Below are 16,957 nucleotides of genomic sequence, written 5' to 3' on the forward strand. Positions count from 1 at the left end.
TTAATGTTCTTGTATACTTAAGACCTTTCGGTAGAGTAGATTTTATGTACAGAAATTGTAAAATTCCTTTTATTTCTGGTATTGTAAGTAATGTCTGTCATTAAGTGTCGGTTTGAGATATTTGTTTATGAAGATTACTATTCATAACATGTAGAGACATAGTTAGTAGCGAAGGATTTTAAGCTCTAAATATTCTTTTACATAAAGCTCTTGATTTGATACTTTTCTTTGTTCGTATTACTCTTTTTTGACTTGAAATAAATATATTACTTTCCATTGTATTCTCCAGTTTATTACCCCATATGTAAATAGAGTTTCAAACTGACTATGATAAATTATCTTAAGTATTCATAGGTTGAATGAAGTTTCCACACTTTTTAAAGCCTAGGGTACTTCACAAATTTTCTTTTGTAGAGAGCTGGTGTCCTTATCCCACGTCAATGTATCTTTACTCATAGTCCTAGAAAGTTAGTTTTCATTGTTATTTTTCATACTTTTATTCTTAATGTGTACGACTGAGTTATCCACGTTTAGGTTTCGCGAATGATGGCAATTTACTGGTTAATAAATGGTTAAATTCAGCTTGTTCTCTGCAAGCTTCAAGTTTAATTCTTCTATTGTTTGTTTGATAGTAGTTCGTATTTCTCTATTTGCATTTTATTTCATTTCACCAACTCTTTCTTCACTATTCTCTATTACCCATCTCCTTTAACCCACAGAAAACAAATATGAAACATTACTTAAAATGCCATTTCATTTTGTGTCTTGCCTTAGCATCCGAGATGAGAAAACTAGAACCATAAAATTTTCCGGTAGTTACTCTGCATTAAACATTTTATAACCTCATTACACGTATGAATAACACATTTAGTCCCCAATATTCTTGTCACTATTTTGCTTGTGAAGCAATTTCAAGATTATGAAAGACAGCAAATCCCTTTAACAGGGATTTAAAGACGAAACCAATCCTTCAAATACGATTATCCATTTCCATTCTGTTCCTTCTAAATGGGCCTCCGTAGGAGGGCAGGGAGTCCGGGCTCACCCTGGCTCATGAAAATTTACACGTAATATAGGAAAACCACGTATATTAAATACCAGAAATCAGACGAAATATAGCAACCATGGAGATGGGCCCCCCTAGAAAATTTTCTTCGGGCGCCCCTGTTATATAAATGCAGGGGTGCTTTTAAGACTTAATGAAATCAAGTTAAAATATTTCATTGTTACAAAGGAAAACAACGATAGCAGATAACTAGTAGTTTAAAGTAAAAGCTAGGATAGTAAAAACGTACAATCGTCTGCAAAATGGATAAATTGTCGATTACTTCGTAATCGATACTATTTCAGGATCACTAGAAAAGTCTTTACTAACTACGGTCCTTTTCATATAAAACACGGTTCCGCGTACATCCTTCTGTACAAAAGAATGCATTCCATCCACTTTTTTGTTTTTTTTTGTTTTTTTTTTTTTTTTTTTCAAATGATTTCTCCTTAAATCTTGTTTTTAAAAAATCGTTCCATGTCTAGTTGGAATAAAATTAATGTATTCCACAATCTTCTTAGGAAAGTTCAGTTTAAAGATTGTCTCTGTTCAGAGGGATAGAAGTGTTACCAGAAGACATGTGAGCTACTTTTTAGATAATAGTTGTATTTACTTTGTAATAAACCAAATTTAACATACAGTTACTAAAATTAAATAATAAATGTTATTTAAAAACTAGTTAGCAGGATACCAAAACACCATGATACGTAATCAAATACAGTTGTGGTCGTTCCTCTAGTCTCGGCCTTAACTTAGATTTTGGGGGAAATGTTATTCTGGGAACACTAATTTCTATGGATGGCAACACTGAAAATTATTCCGGTTCATATTTTCTGTTTTAGAATAACATTATGATTGCGATAAGTTTCATTTCATTATCTCCTTTCACTTATGAAGAACAAGCAAAAGAAAAGTGGTAAATTTTGTATTGTTAGTAAATCAGGCTCTGAAATTTCAACGTTTCTTTCTTTTAAAATAACACACTATCCAACACTTTTCAGCTGAAAAAAAAAAATATTAAGTAGCTAGAAATGTATATTATCAGCAGGAACTAAATTTCTTTGTTCATTTCCTTGCGAAATTGATGCTTATTTCTCTAAAAAATTTGTTTCATGTTTCGCTTCTTGAAACGAGCAAATTCCAAGAAAACCTTCCCTTCCTCCCCCCTTAATATAACACCCAAATGTACTGAATAAAATTTAATACAGTAGGAGTATCCAAATTTAGTAGTTGACTGTATTGTTCTCGGTACTACTAAGGCTAAAATTTGAGAATACTTACTTGGATCGTAAACAGCTGCCCAATAAATGCAAGTTATACCAAGAGCTAAAACCACTGCTGTTGTGTGCAGGGCCCAATATAATTTATACAACTTTGGCATTTTTTCAAATTCTTTTACGTGACCTGAAATTAAAAGACGTAGCAGCTTAGAAAATGTATAAATGACGTTTTAAAAAACACACAACATGTTGTTGACGACAAATCTAACAACATTTAAAAAATTAAAAAAGTAACTATGTAGTTTTCCTGCCTTATTATATTCATTTCAATTATGGAGGGAAATAATTTATAGAAGATAATTTTAGCGTATCATAGTTTTAAGAGTTAGGTTTAAAAAAGAAATATTTCAATACTTTGTCTTTATTGTTACATGCATATCGTGATAAAATTAGATATTTCAATATATTTTCATTATATACTCTTTAAGTCACATTCTCACAGCTAAAGCTGTTGTAAGAAATAAATGAATATTCCAAAACATCTGAACGTCACTTAGAATAATAAGGTCATTACATATAGTAAAAGCTAAGCGTACATTATTCTAAAATTCCTGAAAACTTTATATAAATGAAATAATTTAGATTATCGCTAAGGTTGTGATCTGTCAGCATTGTTTTGTTATAGCGTTGATCTTCAAGGTCAATACCTGCGTGATTAGCAGGAATAGTAGTAACTAAACGGCGTGACAAACATCTTGGCATTTGAAGGCGGCGCTCCAAGTTCCCTTTAAATGCTGCTAGGAAATGAGAGGCCAGCGGTATTGCCACATTTATTTTGTACACATCCACGTCTATCCTCTGCCACCTGATCGCGCTGTAGTTTTCGTCTGCTTAGCCATAGCCACACCCCTTAGCACTCGGCAACATCGCATCAGAGCTTGCATTTTGTTCGCTTAGCTGAAATGCCGAGATGTGTCACAGGCTTTACCTTGCCATGGACACAGATGAACCACATGGTCCTTATGAAAGTAGGGCGAAAACGCCATGAAAATGAAAATTCACAAGCATTTAAAGACTGTGTGTGGAATTACTCGTGGTTATAGATTATAAAGTGAGCCTTCGACTCAGGAAAACCCCGGTTCAATTCCCAATGGGAGCTGGTGTCTTTTAGATGTCATGTAAAGCTGTAAGATCAAGTCTTACGTAGCTTTGGTGATGAAAAGATCTAACCTATGTGTTGTGATAATGGGAAAACGAAGTTGGAGGTGTAGTTGTACTTTTGATAGAATAGAACCAGAGTAGTATATTCTGTATAGGTGTAATACCACCTGGGCTTTCCAGACCATCCCCTATGAAGTTTTCTTCTACTGTTCCAATACGAATCAGAAATACACCCAATATCTGTAAAACTGGTACCTGGGGAAACCTGGAAGTAAACGCAGAAGGAGCGTGGCGTAGACTTCATCACATACACCTCTATCCAGGAGTTGGGCATTGTAGCCTAACATTATTGGGGACGCTATTCAAACTTTTGCTTTTACTTTTGATAGAATACAAAATAAACTTCCTAACTTCTTGGGGGGCTACCCTTGTGCTGCCTGTGCACTATACATTAATGAAATTACGGCTAAAAATAATGAAGATTTCCTGTTATCAACATTTAGACCTCCAGTTATGACATTTTCCGACAAGTTTTCGGTTGGTCATAGTGCCAAAAGCAGGCATTCCTCGGTTAGTCAATACTGTTTATCTTATTTTAGTATCAGGAATCAACTCCAGAAAGCTGATGGTTTTGGTTTCCGAATACCCTATATTTCTTGAAATTATAAAATCTAAATGGGGTGAATTAATATCACCAATTTATTCATACTCCTACCAAGAACAGGCATAAAAAGCAGTTAACAGTGGCCTCGCTCTTGCATTTTTGAACAAATAACTCAACAGACAAGTCTCCATATTTTCGTTGGATTTATTGATCTTCCGATGTTCTGAAACTAGATTATTATACGCGTTCGAACGAATGTTCAGTTTATTACCCTAGATCAACATACAGCGAATAAGACAGGAGCACAGGAATAACGTTGCTTCAATATAACAAAGTTTTAGATGCATAGATGTGGTACTTTTGCTAAGTCTTAGAGGAAAATGCAACCTCAAAAGAAATGAGGCCAAGTTATCAAAATTCATAGAAGATAACACCGGAATCAATGTGCTCCGATTGACAAAATTCTTAACTCCAATTCGCCTGTGTCAATATACACAGGATGTCTCAAGAGTAAAAGTATGAGTAATTGGGATTAGGTACGTTAGACAAAAAAAAAAAAAAAAAAAAGAATTATTTAAGTTTTACATTCCATGATTATGCCGGTTAGGCTAAAGGAGACTGATAAGTTAATAAAATGGTTGAATGAATAAAGTGGGAGGAAACTGGAGAACCCGAGGAAACCCACGACCAAAGTGTTTGTCCACCACAAAGTCCACACGGCGCGAGCTGGGATCGAATCGGGGACCTCAAGCACCGGAGGTGAACGCTCTACCACTGAGCCACCGCGTCCCCTCGTTAGAAAAAAGAAATGCACCGATCAATGTGTACACTCAGAAACAAGTCTACCACGATAGATTACAGAATATAGAAAACATACCCAAAAAAAATTGGAAAAAAAAAAAGCGTAAAATTAGTAACAGTGAGATATTAGTCTTTTCCCGGGACTACGCGGAAAGGGTACGAAAGAACAGAGTTAATAGGAAATATAAAAGAAAAACCAAATATCTACATGTCGACAGTGTCACTTGAATTGGGAACTAAGAACTCGTTTAGTGACAATAGGAAACAAACACACATAAGGAAGTGAGAAATACGTATAAATACTGGGACAATCACAACGCGGATAGGACAGGGGGGGAGGGTGACGAAGAAACAAAAACTTGAGAGATTGTCCAGTGGTAATCTCCGAACAGTGTTGGTAAGTTGGTAAGTCTACTGGCAAGGCAAAGTCATAAGTCTACTGAATAAGCTACGAAGAAGTTTTATTATATATATAGAAGTAAAACTATTTAAATTCGAAAAAAAATCCAACTATATATTGGAAGCAGATTTACATTAGATACTCACCCGATTTCCTATCAGCTACATAGCGATGTGTGACTAGTCCTGCTGCTAATAACGCCTGCGCCGTGCAGATCATGTAACCCCAATGGGTGAGGTACACTAGCCATTTCAACCCTTGAGCTTCATTGTTATCTACATATTGGATAATAGATCCTATAGCAGTTATGAGGAATATGCCTCCCAGCACCCAGCGGTAGATTAAGAATGTAGAAGGTACAAAGACAGAGGTCTGCCACTAAAATATACAAATAAAATTAGTTTTCATCATATGTAAAGGCAGTATATGATCCCCACATTTGAGTTACACCAAAATATAATAATTTTCCAGAGCCTTTCGTCAAATTTTACTCCTAAGTCTATTTTAAGTTTTTCCAGTTTTTACAATATTTGGTAACAACAAAGAGAACACTATCGTTTAGTGATTATTATCGAGTTACTGAAAGGTGGCCTCTGACAGATAGCTGCACATGTTTTAAACAAAACGAGAGGGAAAATTGTTCGCCAATCACAGCAGCATTCTTTCACGTTATTGCTAGGCAACGAAGGTCACTGACCACGCTGTTGCCGGTAGTTGAAGCGACTTGTTAAACGTCTTAAGTTTGCCGCCAGAGCTTCTGTCTCTGTTGCGGAGCCTCTGGCAACAGCGCCTCCAATACTCCATGTGTTCTACTTAACTGTCAGAAGCCATCTTTCCTTGCGCACACAGTAGAGCGTTAGACTCATGTCCGTGTGGTCCCGGGTTTGATTCCCGACCGGTACTTCCCAATTTTCGGCGTCCACCCAGCGTCGTGAGGTAAACTGGGGAGTCGCGTGAAAACAAGACGTTATGCCCACTAGGCCTAGAAAGCTTCTGATGCACCTGTTAGGAACAGAGTGTCGCAGCGCGCTGACCACGTAATCGCCGCTACCGTCCAGTTCAGCCAGTCGCTAGCAGATGGCGCTGAAGCAGGCTTAGGCCCACGAAATGGTCTGTCACGCCAAGTGGTTTGGTTTGGTTGGTAACCACAAATTGTTTTTCTCTGTGTTATCTTATTCACAGTAGTATTAGAATTTTAATTTTCCTTGGTCCTCTTTAGTGCACCAATAAAACATTAGAGAGACTATACTATTATAATCCCCACGGCTTAATATAGTCATTGAATACCAGGATACCGGTAGCTTTTATTAATTCTAGTAAATTATATATATATAAAAAAAAAAAAACAGGGCCTCAACGAATATTCTCTTTGAATTGTTTCAGAATATATCTTACAAATTTTTTACAATAAAATGATCTCCCTTTAAAAAAAGTAATCTTTGAAAATTAAATCTTTCAGTTTTATGTAGAGATGCGCACGAGACAAAATTTGTGGCTGCCTCGTCTCGAAAATGTGCTGTAAAAGTGATGTCTCGACTCGAAAAATGTATATTTCTCTATTGGAAGAGCCGTGTCTCGACTCGAATTTTGTCAGGAAAATCCTGTCTCGTCTCGACTAGACTCGTCTCGTGCGCATCCCTAGTTTTACGTCCTACAGTTATGCCGGCTAGGCTAATGGAAACTATGGTGAAAAATAAATAATGGTGGAATGAATAAAACTGGAGGAAACTTAAGAACCCCCAGAAAACCCACGCACACGGTATTTGTCCACCACGAAGTTCACTTAGCGCGGGATGGGATCGAACCAGGGACCCCACGCACCAGAGTTGGACGCTCTATCATTGAGCCACCGCGGCCTCAAAAATTACCTTTGAGTTAACCCTATAGCACGTAAATTTTAGAGTAAAAAGAGACATTGACATAAAGTTAAAAGTTTTTACTAAATCCGTGTATAAACACATCTATCATCCTTATATATCGAAATTTCTTAGGCTATTTGAAGATGATTAGTAACTGGAGACTTACTTTTTACAAAGTTAAGTTGGGTTTATGTAACAGACACTCGACAAAATTCGATCGAGTTTCCCCATGAGACGGGAAACGAAACAGCTCTTTCAATAAAAGCAAATCCTTTTCAAGACGAGCCATCACTTTCACTCCTAGGGTTACCGTATCTCAGCATTTTGCCCGCATTTTTAGAGTAAAAATTTCCGTCCGCATACATTTTCCGAGATTTCCAGATTTGTTCGCATTTTCTAACCTTAAATGTATTGTCAAATTAAATTTCCGACATTTTACATGTAAAAATAAGTTTAGCAATTTGTATTCAAAGAAGGAATTGTTTATAAAGATCAAACTTACTGAAGAATATGGGATGAGCAAAATCAACGTGATACAGTGTGATTACTCTTGTTAAATTACTTTTCATACATTTCAATATACACTTTATATCCTTTTAGAAACAAACTTGAAAGTAATAGATAAAACTTATCATTCTTATGTCGAAAGTTAATGTTTACATAACCAATTAGCCAGATGGAAGTATCCGGATTTTGATATTTTAGAATATGACAATCCTATTCACTCGAGGTTTTCGGGATGAAACTGCTGCAAATTCCAACTCGTACGCAACACTATTCTTAAATAATAGATTCGAATCTTTTGCTGAACGCATTTGTTAAGGCTATACGTCTACCTGCTTTGTAAAATGGTATGGAGCCTTAATGTACGTTAATTTCAAAAGGATACATATTGTACAAAATTAATTCTATACGAATTTGCAGAACCAACCCCCTGCGTACGTCTCTGCACCAAGGAAATTAAGCGCCTCTGAACTCCGCCTAGATACAAATGTCAATGTAATATAATAATCTGAAATATAATTTTATTTATGGTAACATCAATATATTTCATAAATTGTTATCAAATAAAAAGGCTATGCTTGTAATGACAATGGCAAGAAGTGCTTTCAAATGTATAATACGAGGATCGTGCAGAAAGTTATGCAAGTGGCTTCCCAAAATCCACATAATGAATTTTACTGAAATATTTATCTTTACAATCATCCAAAAGTACTCAGTTATTCCTTACACCAGTGATTTCAGAAGACTTTCTCCGGGGAGGGATGGATTTCAATACACTGGAGGTGAAAAGTATTAAGGAAATACTAGGAATCCACATTGAGCACGATAGGATATGGTTCTGGGGGTAGGGAATTGAAAAAAATGAAATCTTAGTTTTACGTCCCACGGTTATGCCGGTTAGGCTAAAGGAGACGGTGATGATGAATAATGAATGAAATGGTGGAATGAAGAAAGTGGGAGGAAACGGAAGAACCCCGAGAAAACCCAGGCACACGGTGTTTGTCCACAACAAAGTTCACTTGGGGGGGGCTGGGATCGAACCCGGGACCCCAAGCACAAGAGGTGAACGCTCTACCACTGGGTAGGGAATTGAGTGGCTCCGGGGAGGAAGGAAATTATCCCGAGCAACCTCCTAAAATTATTACTGCTCCACACTATGGAACCGTAGCAACCATTTCTCAAAGGCAGTACGTTACTCCGACTGAGGTACGGTCAGTTGAGCTGCATTAATAGATTGATCAAGGTCTTGTATCCTCTTAAAATTAGGCTTTCTACCGATGATAAAGACTTTACCCTAGAAAAAAATCCGGAAGTTACTCGGACCTGCATGCTAGACGATCAAGAACCTGAATTCATCAGTTTCTGCAAGTTGGACGTGTTTTCTGACCGCATACATTGCCGTTCAAACGTAGCACCCTCTAAGTTCCTGTCTTGAGAAATCTTATTTTTCAATTCTTTGAACAGAGGATCCAATATAAGAGTACCATAATATATTCCATTCATGGTCCGATTTTGTGGCATACAATCAACTATCAATGCTCCTTCGCAGTTGAAGAAAGTTGTGAAAAGCCGCTTTCGAGATCTGAAATTTTTTCGAACAACTTGCATCATTTTTAAGTCAACCACGCGCCGCTTGAGTTTTGTTTGGGGGTAGTATAATAAAACCAATTATCTTCTGTATGTATCACAGTCAGTCGCTTTGGATCATTTTATGGAAACCGTGAACAAATTTGCCTTACAATCATTCCTTTTCATCTGTTCATGAGGAGAGAATGAGGAACCCATTTTGCACAGACCCTCATTCAAATGGTGGCAGAGAATCTTACAAATGCTACTTCTATACTTAATATTTCCATGGTGGTACGGCGATTTTCTTCCACGGCTTGCCTCATCCTGTAATTGTTCTCTAGTTCATAGCTTCCGAAGGTTGGTCAGAGCAAGGTTCATCTTTCAAGCCCTCCCTTGTTCAATTGTGTCAAATGGACATACTTGATCCTTATAAACTGCTTTCAAGTCATCGTAGAGAAATTTGTGTTTTTAACCAGTAGCTACTGTAATAAACTGGACTCAATCCTGCCTCGCTCCAGTTGTACAGATCGAACTTGCACTGATAGAAGCTTTGCAGACCAGAGTCCACTGAATCCAGTTGTATTAAATTTTCGTTCATTTTTTTCAACACTTGCCAAACTCTCGTATCCGAGAAGAATAACTATTTATTGTAACATTGATATAATGATGCATATTACTAATTAAATACTGCTTTTGTTGTGATATCCATCTTTATAATAGCTAATATGGATAATCGTAGAAACAAATTTAAATCAAAGGAAGCTCATTAGCATTGATTTACTTGTATTTGATACACGTAATAAACGGGAGTTTCCAACAACGATTAGTGATTCTAATATGAAAGAATGCATAGTATTATCGTATGCTACAAACTCTCCCTAATATGAAAATTTTATATTAACATTGTAACGAGAACTGAACAGAAATTAGAACTTACCGCACTTCGAACGAATTTGATTGGATTTTCGTGTTGAAGACTGAGCAAACTAGACTTGAATTCATCTTTCAACAAATTCTTAAACATTTCTTGAGCAAATCACATCCAGAGAAGACCTGTAAACAAATTAACATTATTAAGTCTCAAGATTTAAAGAAACAAAAAACATGTTGAAAATTACACTGGCGAGATTTAGAAAAGTTTATAGTTTCAAATACAGGGTGTATCAAAAAAGACTTTACAACGTTGAAAACTCATTGATTCATTTAACTTACAGACGTGGTTTTGGTGTCATTTTGTAGCAAAATACAAAGTTTTGGCTCACGTAGTACACTAGTTCAGAAACAAGCCACTGCAAGCGCTAGCGGCAGTTGCAGCAAAGATGGCTGCCTTTAATGGTCCCGTCCGTGCTGGCTGTGTGTTTTGGTTTGAAGAATTCAAGCCCGCGACAACTGTGCAACATAATTTTCGTACAAAGTATGGTAAAGATCCTCCCAGTAAGCCTACTATTTATCAGTGGCATAAGTATTTATTGAAATTGGATCTTCGGTAAGATACAACAAATCTTCAGGTTGTCCTCGTAGGTCTGAAAACGTTGTAGAGCAAGTGAGATATGGGATGTGTACTGAATCACCAATGGAAGTCACATTAAACTTCTCTTTGGGTATAAAAAAAAAAACTATGTATTCTGCTACAAAATGACACCAAAACCTTGTCTGTAAGCTAAATAAATAAATCAATATAAGGTTTCAAAGTTGTGAAGTCCTTTTGATACACCCTGTACATTTACTGAAAAAAAATGACTAGTACTACCAACACTATTATATGAAATGAAATATTTAAGTTTTACGTCCCATGGTTATGCCGGTTAGGCTAAAGGAGACTGTGGTGATGAGGAAGGGATGAAATTGTGGAATGAGGAAGGTGGGAGGAAACGGGAGAACTCCTGAGAAAACCCACGTACACTGTGTTTGTTCACCACAAAGTTCACTTGCCGCGAGCTGGCAACACTATTATAGTCAGCAGTGCCGTACAGAGGAGTTTGTCAAATTGAGGGTGGGGGGAACGTGATCTTGATTTGTATGGCATGATATTTTCTCACTATGAAAACTGCTACTATTTCCGGTTTTAGCACATATTACAGTGGACATTAAATATATTTCTCGGACGCTGTAAAAACAAGAAAGAAAAAAGAAAAGAAAAACTGTGTATTAGAATATACAGTTTTTACTCCAACCATGACCGTTAAAACCAGAGCCACTTGATTTTTGCCACTCGGTTTGTATAGATGATTAAGAAAGAATTCGTTAAAAAAATAAATAAATAAATAAATTCAACATGAGCATGTAAGTTTGTTAAACTACGCCTAACAGCCCAGGGAATCAACGTCTAAGTAGCTCGAATTACGCCAGAAGAAACCTCGGCGTCCTCCCCTGCAGACTTATTTTGGAGCAAAAGACATCGTCATTTCACAAACACATGCTCATAGGAGCGTCATTTCAGATTTTGCTTGGGGGAAGGGCAAGACCCTTTGATATAAGTAAAATTTCGCGTATTTCACTGATTTACTATTTAATTGATAAAATCTTTAGAAATCTCAAACTCGGGGGGGGGGGGGCAATTGCCCCTCCCTGTCCCCCCTAAATGACGCCCCTGGCTCATGTTGCAGGTTTTTTTGCTGTGGACTGTACCTATTCATAGAACGTTCAGTAGATCCCCCCCCCCAAAAAAAGTCTATTCCATAATATTTACTCTATGTAGATAAATATCTAAAAACAAGTTTCAGTGATTCCTATCCCTTAACTAAGGATGGACATTATATGTATTCTTGAAACGCTTAATGGCTTGCAGGAAAACTTCTCGCCATCTATTAACGTTTCTGCTCTATAGCGATCAATGTGAAAACCGGATATGGTAGATTTCTACCACTTTCGATTTTAATAGGGCCTCTATCAATTAACATTTGACCTTTTACATATTCTGGTCGACATTAGTTATCCATCAACTAGTTTTTGATATTTGTGTCTTGAATGGACGGACAGGATAAGTATATAAAGAAGATTTGGTAAACCAACTTCTTAAAAATTAGTATATTCTTTGAAACTCGACTCGACTCGAAACAGACATGTTTGACCTTGACTTGAGAACTCGACCGGAAAAAATCTCCAACTCGTGTCGAATTCGGGTCGAGTAGAGCCCAAACGAACCAAATCCTGTGTGTAATTTCAAGTATCCTATATACACAATATAACTTATCAATGATACTACTACTACAACTACTAATTATTATATTAGTAGTAGTAGTAGTAGTAGTATAACACTATGTATAAACATGAAAAATAGGTGGTTTGTATCTGAATACTAAAAACTGGTTGACTGCTGACCACGGTAGCCGTGAAGTCTAGGAGACAAGGCCATCATTGACGAGGTTCTGGGTTTGAGGAGCCGGAGAAGCAAGTATTTGGGCTCGAGCCAAAAATTGTTGAAAGTTATAGGGCGCCGGCCAAACACGTTCAAAATTGGTCGGCCCAGGTGAGCCGAACTAAGCCGATGACTCATCCCAACCGAGTCGAACCGAGTTGATGGCTTGTATCAACCTAGCCGGCTCATGCTGTTCGCTCAGTTGAATCGAATCGAGCCGAGCCTGTTGACATCACTACCCGGATCGGGCTTCTGCTTGGGCTTAAACATTCCACTGTACAGGTCGAGGCAAGATAAGAAGATTCACGAGTGTCGTGTGGACAACCTACTAGTTCACCCAAGTCTCACATTTCAAACAGTTCTAATGTTACAGCATTCATAGTATAAAAACTATAAATTGATGGAGTGATTATAAGACCACAATGGACAGGATTTATCAACATTCAAAAATATACAAGTCATTACACAATATACTCCAATAATAAATATGGGTTGAATGTTATTATATCACACCCTTCGTGGACCTCTCGTAAAGCGGAAGAATAGAGTTAATTCTGAGTTTAACACAGGGGTAAAAGTGAGGGGGAACGCAGGGGGTGTCGTCCCCTCACCTCCAAAAGATATGTAAGCCGTCCCCCAGTTCCTAAGAAATTACAATGGATAACGATAGACAGGGGAACGGCGTGATGTCATTTCGCTATCTACCGTTCCCCTACCTTTCTAGATCCACATTTCCCCCCTGGTTAACATTTTCAGCAACGAGACTGACGGGACCTACTGATAAACGTGGAATCCGAACCACATGAGCTCTCACCGGGATCGAACCCGGGTCTCCTACACGGAAGAATTCTAATCATTTCTACAAAATTTACGAAACAAGACAATCTTATTTCTCGTCTCGTAATAACATTATTAGAAAACAATGTCACTTTTTTTTTTTTTTTTTTTTTTAGCACCGAGAATGTGACATGTAATCTACAACTTGAATGTGGAATCAGAGTAGATATATCATGAAAACTCCTCTCCACCGGAACCCGGGAGCACATATACAGTTAACATTAGGGGGCTTGCATGAAGTACTTACAGTAAATGTTGGAAATCCCAACCATCACTTATAATATTGTACGAGGTTTCAGATAATTTAAACTGGGTTCTACAGTTCATAGCAGCATTTCCCAGACGTGAAATTCTCAGATCTCAACAGATGACAAAAAACTTATATTTAAAAAAAAAAAAAAAAAAAAAAAAAAAAAAAAACCTGCAAATGTGTGTCAGATTTATAGCACGTGAAGAAAGTTTTGATTAACCGTGTATCCTCTGCAATCACGAACAACAACAACTTTCTAGACATTTCAACTCCTTTTATTTTTCTTTTCTTTGTAACCCGTTAATCCTTGTTATATTCGCGACAATTAATGCCATACTTAAATTGTCGTACTGTCTCGAGACATTCATCTTCACGGGGAGAGCTCTTAAAACTAGTTGTGGCAATCAGTCTGGACGCGCGTGGTCCACACCAGATGGTCCTCTTTATAAACCTATTAATCATGTCCCAACATTGATTTAAGAAATATTTGCATTCAGAAATCACGCGTGGCAGACGACAATTTAGCCAGCTAGTGTGTGTATATGTGTATGCAAACAGCTGGACTTGTTCACAGGGAGCGAAACTATTAATATAGTGAGATACAGATTCAGCCTCCCCCTCCCTATAGTACAAGTTCAAGAACAATGTCTTGGGGTTATAGTGTAACTGTACGTAGGTTTATCGAGATGTTCTCTCATTTCCTCCTACATTAGTATTCCACCAAAATCATTGACTTTCATCATTCGAATGGGTTTAATTGTACGACGTAACACTAGAAATTTCAATTTCAATTCTTGAAGACGTTAGAGAATTTTAAGTTTTCTTCTACAGTATGGTGTTTCCCTCATTTATCAAATTCTGTCGAATTAACTTTCTTTACACTGTTGAATACCTGCGTCGTATTTATTTTTGGCCCATTGTTCTCTTTGGGAAATTATTTTCTCTTCTTTTTAATGAAAGGAATTTTAATGGTTTGCCTTTCAGTGGCGGATTCAGCCTAGGCCCCGCCAGTTTTTTTTTTAATTAAAAAATAATTGAAACTATTCCTTATATATCTTTTAAAGTTTACAGTAAGCGTTGTCTTTGGACACTAATTCTTTACTGGACACTAAATGTCTACAATTTATATTAATTACTAATTCGTACTTTATGTCTAACTGTAAACTCGTGAAAGGAATTTTTTTTTACACCTAGTTCCAACTATCCAAGTGCGTTAACGGATTTCAAGTTAAATGACTTGCGTGAACTCGTGAGATATCTATTTAGTGTTGCCACAAGACGAGACTTCAGGTTGTCTCGTCTCGTACGAGACACGAGCAATGTCTCGTCTCGTGGCAACATTATACCATAGTTGAGTTCTCGCTGGTTCCCCCAGTTTTCACCTTCTAGATCCGCCACTTGACTTTACTGATTTCTTCAAGTTTATGTCCCTAAGTAAATTACATTTACTGCTTTCTAGTATTGAAGAAAGCAGTAAAATTATTAAAATACCAGTTGATTTCAAAGGGAGAAAATCCCATATGAATCAATAGACTAAAATATACAGGCAGTGGAAGGTACTCACAGTTTTAAAATTGTAGTACGTAAAGAACAACATATAATGAATAAAAATGAAAGACCCGAAATTCTGGACTACAAAAAAAAAAAAAAAAATCATCTGATGATATATTACTCTCCTTTTCCGGAGAGCTCTTTCGTGGCTAAGCGATTAGCATATGCGTCTTTGGCGTGGGAGATCTGGCTTCGATTCCCAGCAAGAGCTTATGTGGTTCGGATCCCTCGTTAAGCTATAGGTCCAAAATCCCATATAGCCTCTCTGCTGAAAGAGACTAGACTCAAATCAAATCTCCCATACGAGTTAAAGAAGTGTGGGAGGCAACAAGTCAGTGTTGGCAAAAACCATGGTTTTTATTGAAAAAACAAAGAAAAAAGTTTTTTGGTTTAAACCTCTTTTTGTTGTTGTTGTTGTTGTTGTTTAAACCAGGTTCTTTTGGTTTAAACAATTTGCTCTATGTATTTATATCACATATGGACAAAAATAAGTTTGTTTCGCCTTTGTGTTATTATGCAACAACCGAGTTATGCTGGAAGGGGTCATAAGCTTAAAGCGGAATTCAAACCGCTTCTCCGTTTACATCCGAGAGAAATTGTCCTCCATTTGGACTCAAAACCGGGACTAATTGGCCACAAATGCGATAGTCTGCCGACTCACTCACGAAGGACTCCTGATAAAAATACGTTATACTGATCTTTACATACTTGTTAATATACTGCAATTGTCAAGAGTCATTTCAGAAGGACAAATAGAAACAGTTGCACAAGTGAAACTATTATACAAAAGTACATAAGAACAATTTCAAAGTACTGCAGAGTACAGAAGAACTAATTTAGTCCAAGTTAGTTTACTACGACTTTTATTAGTCCAAGTTAAAGAAATACGACGACTTTATTTGTACATCAGTAAGAAAAGTGAATAAAGACACGAATTACTGAAGTCCACTTTGGCTCTGACGCATTTGTTCATAAATAGATACCAAAGATATCTGATTTCAATAAATGCCTCTCGTGGGGTTTTATGACCCCCTCCCCTCCCAAAAAAAAAAGTACGACATTTCGATTTTATCAATAGAAAACATTATTAAACTGAAACAATATTTAGAATTTCTTTGATTGCAATTGCACAACAATAATAATAAATTATACAAAATCACAAAAGAAACCTTCATAAACTTTAAAAAAAAAAAAAAAAAAACTAAAATTGCTATTGGAGTATAATCTATGAGTAATTAATGGGGAATTAAGGTCTGATTATAATACGAATAATATACTGGAGTGAAACGTGATAACCCACAAATGTGTGTTCAATATTTTACGAACACACACTTTTAGGAATATTTTTAGTTTTTTTGGTTTAAACCTTAAAAAAACAGCTGGTTTAAACCACCTTTGTTTAACCCAGCCAACCCTGCAACAAATAATAATTATAATAAATTCGGTAAACAGGCAGATGTACTCCTTGCCCCTATAAATATCTGTCTAAGCAAAATTTGTGATCGAAACGTAACTAAAATATTTTAAGAATTGTAGATGATAGGTATGAAGAAATATGCGGAGGATAAATTATAGCAAAACGTAGAATGTGCGTTAATGACGTCATACCACACATTCATAAAATCAATATTCAAGACTAATTATAGCAAAATCAAATTTTGCGTTGCGTTGACGCAAACAGATACGTAAAGGGGGGACTAAAGTTCCAGTATTTTAAGAAAATCTCGAGTTCTTAAAATGTCTTATTGTAGTCCTCTCTTGTAGGAATCGATTTTCCATTAATTAATTATGCTTATTA

The 16,957-nt window shown here is 36.7% G+C and overlaps 1 protein-coding gene across 1 annotated transcript in view; it reads right to left on the reverse strand.

Moving 5' to 3' along the window:
- Positions 1-16,957, reverse strand: part of LOC145672963 (protein rolling stone-like) — a 119,368-nt gene that overhangs the window by 2,580 nt on the left and 99,831 nt on the right. The window contains exons 2-4 of the mRNA XM_081742226.1: positions 10,101-10,216; positions 5,378-5,609; positions 2,327-2,449 (exon numbers count right to left, since the gene is read on the reverse strand). Coding sequence (XP_081598352.1) covers positions 2,327-2,449; positions 5,378-5,609; positions 10,101-10,187 — 442 coding nt within the window. The 5' untranslated portion in view covers positions 10,188-10,216. The remainder of the gene's footprint in view (positions 1-2,326; positions 2,450-5,377; positions 5,610-10,100; positions 10,217-16,957) is intronic.

This window comes from Thermobia domestica, chromosome 16, assembly GCF_964235325.1.
Source record: "Thermobia domestica chromosome 16, izTheDome1.hap1.1, whole genome shotgun sequence".
NCBI classification, from domain to species: Eukaryota; Metazoa; Arthropoda; class Insecta; order Zygentoma; family Lepismatidae; genus Thermobia; species Thermobia domestica.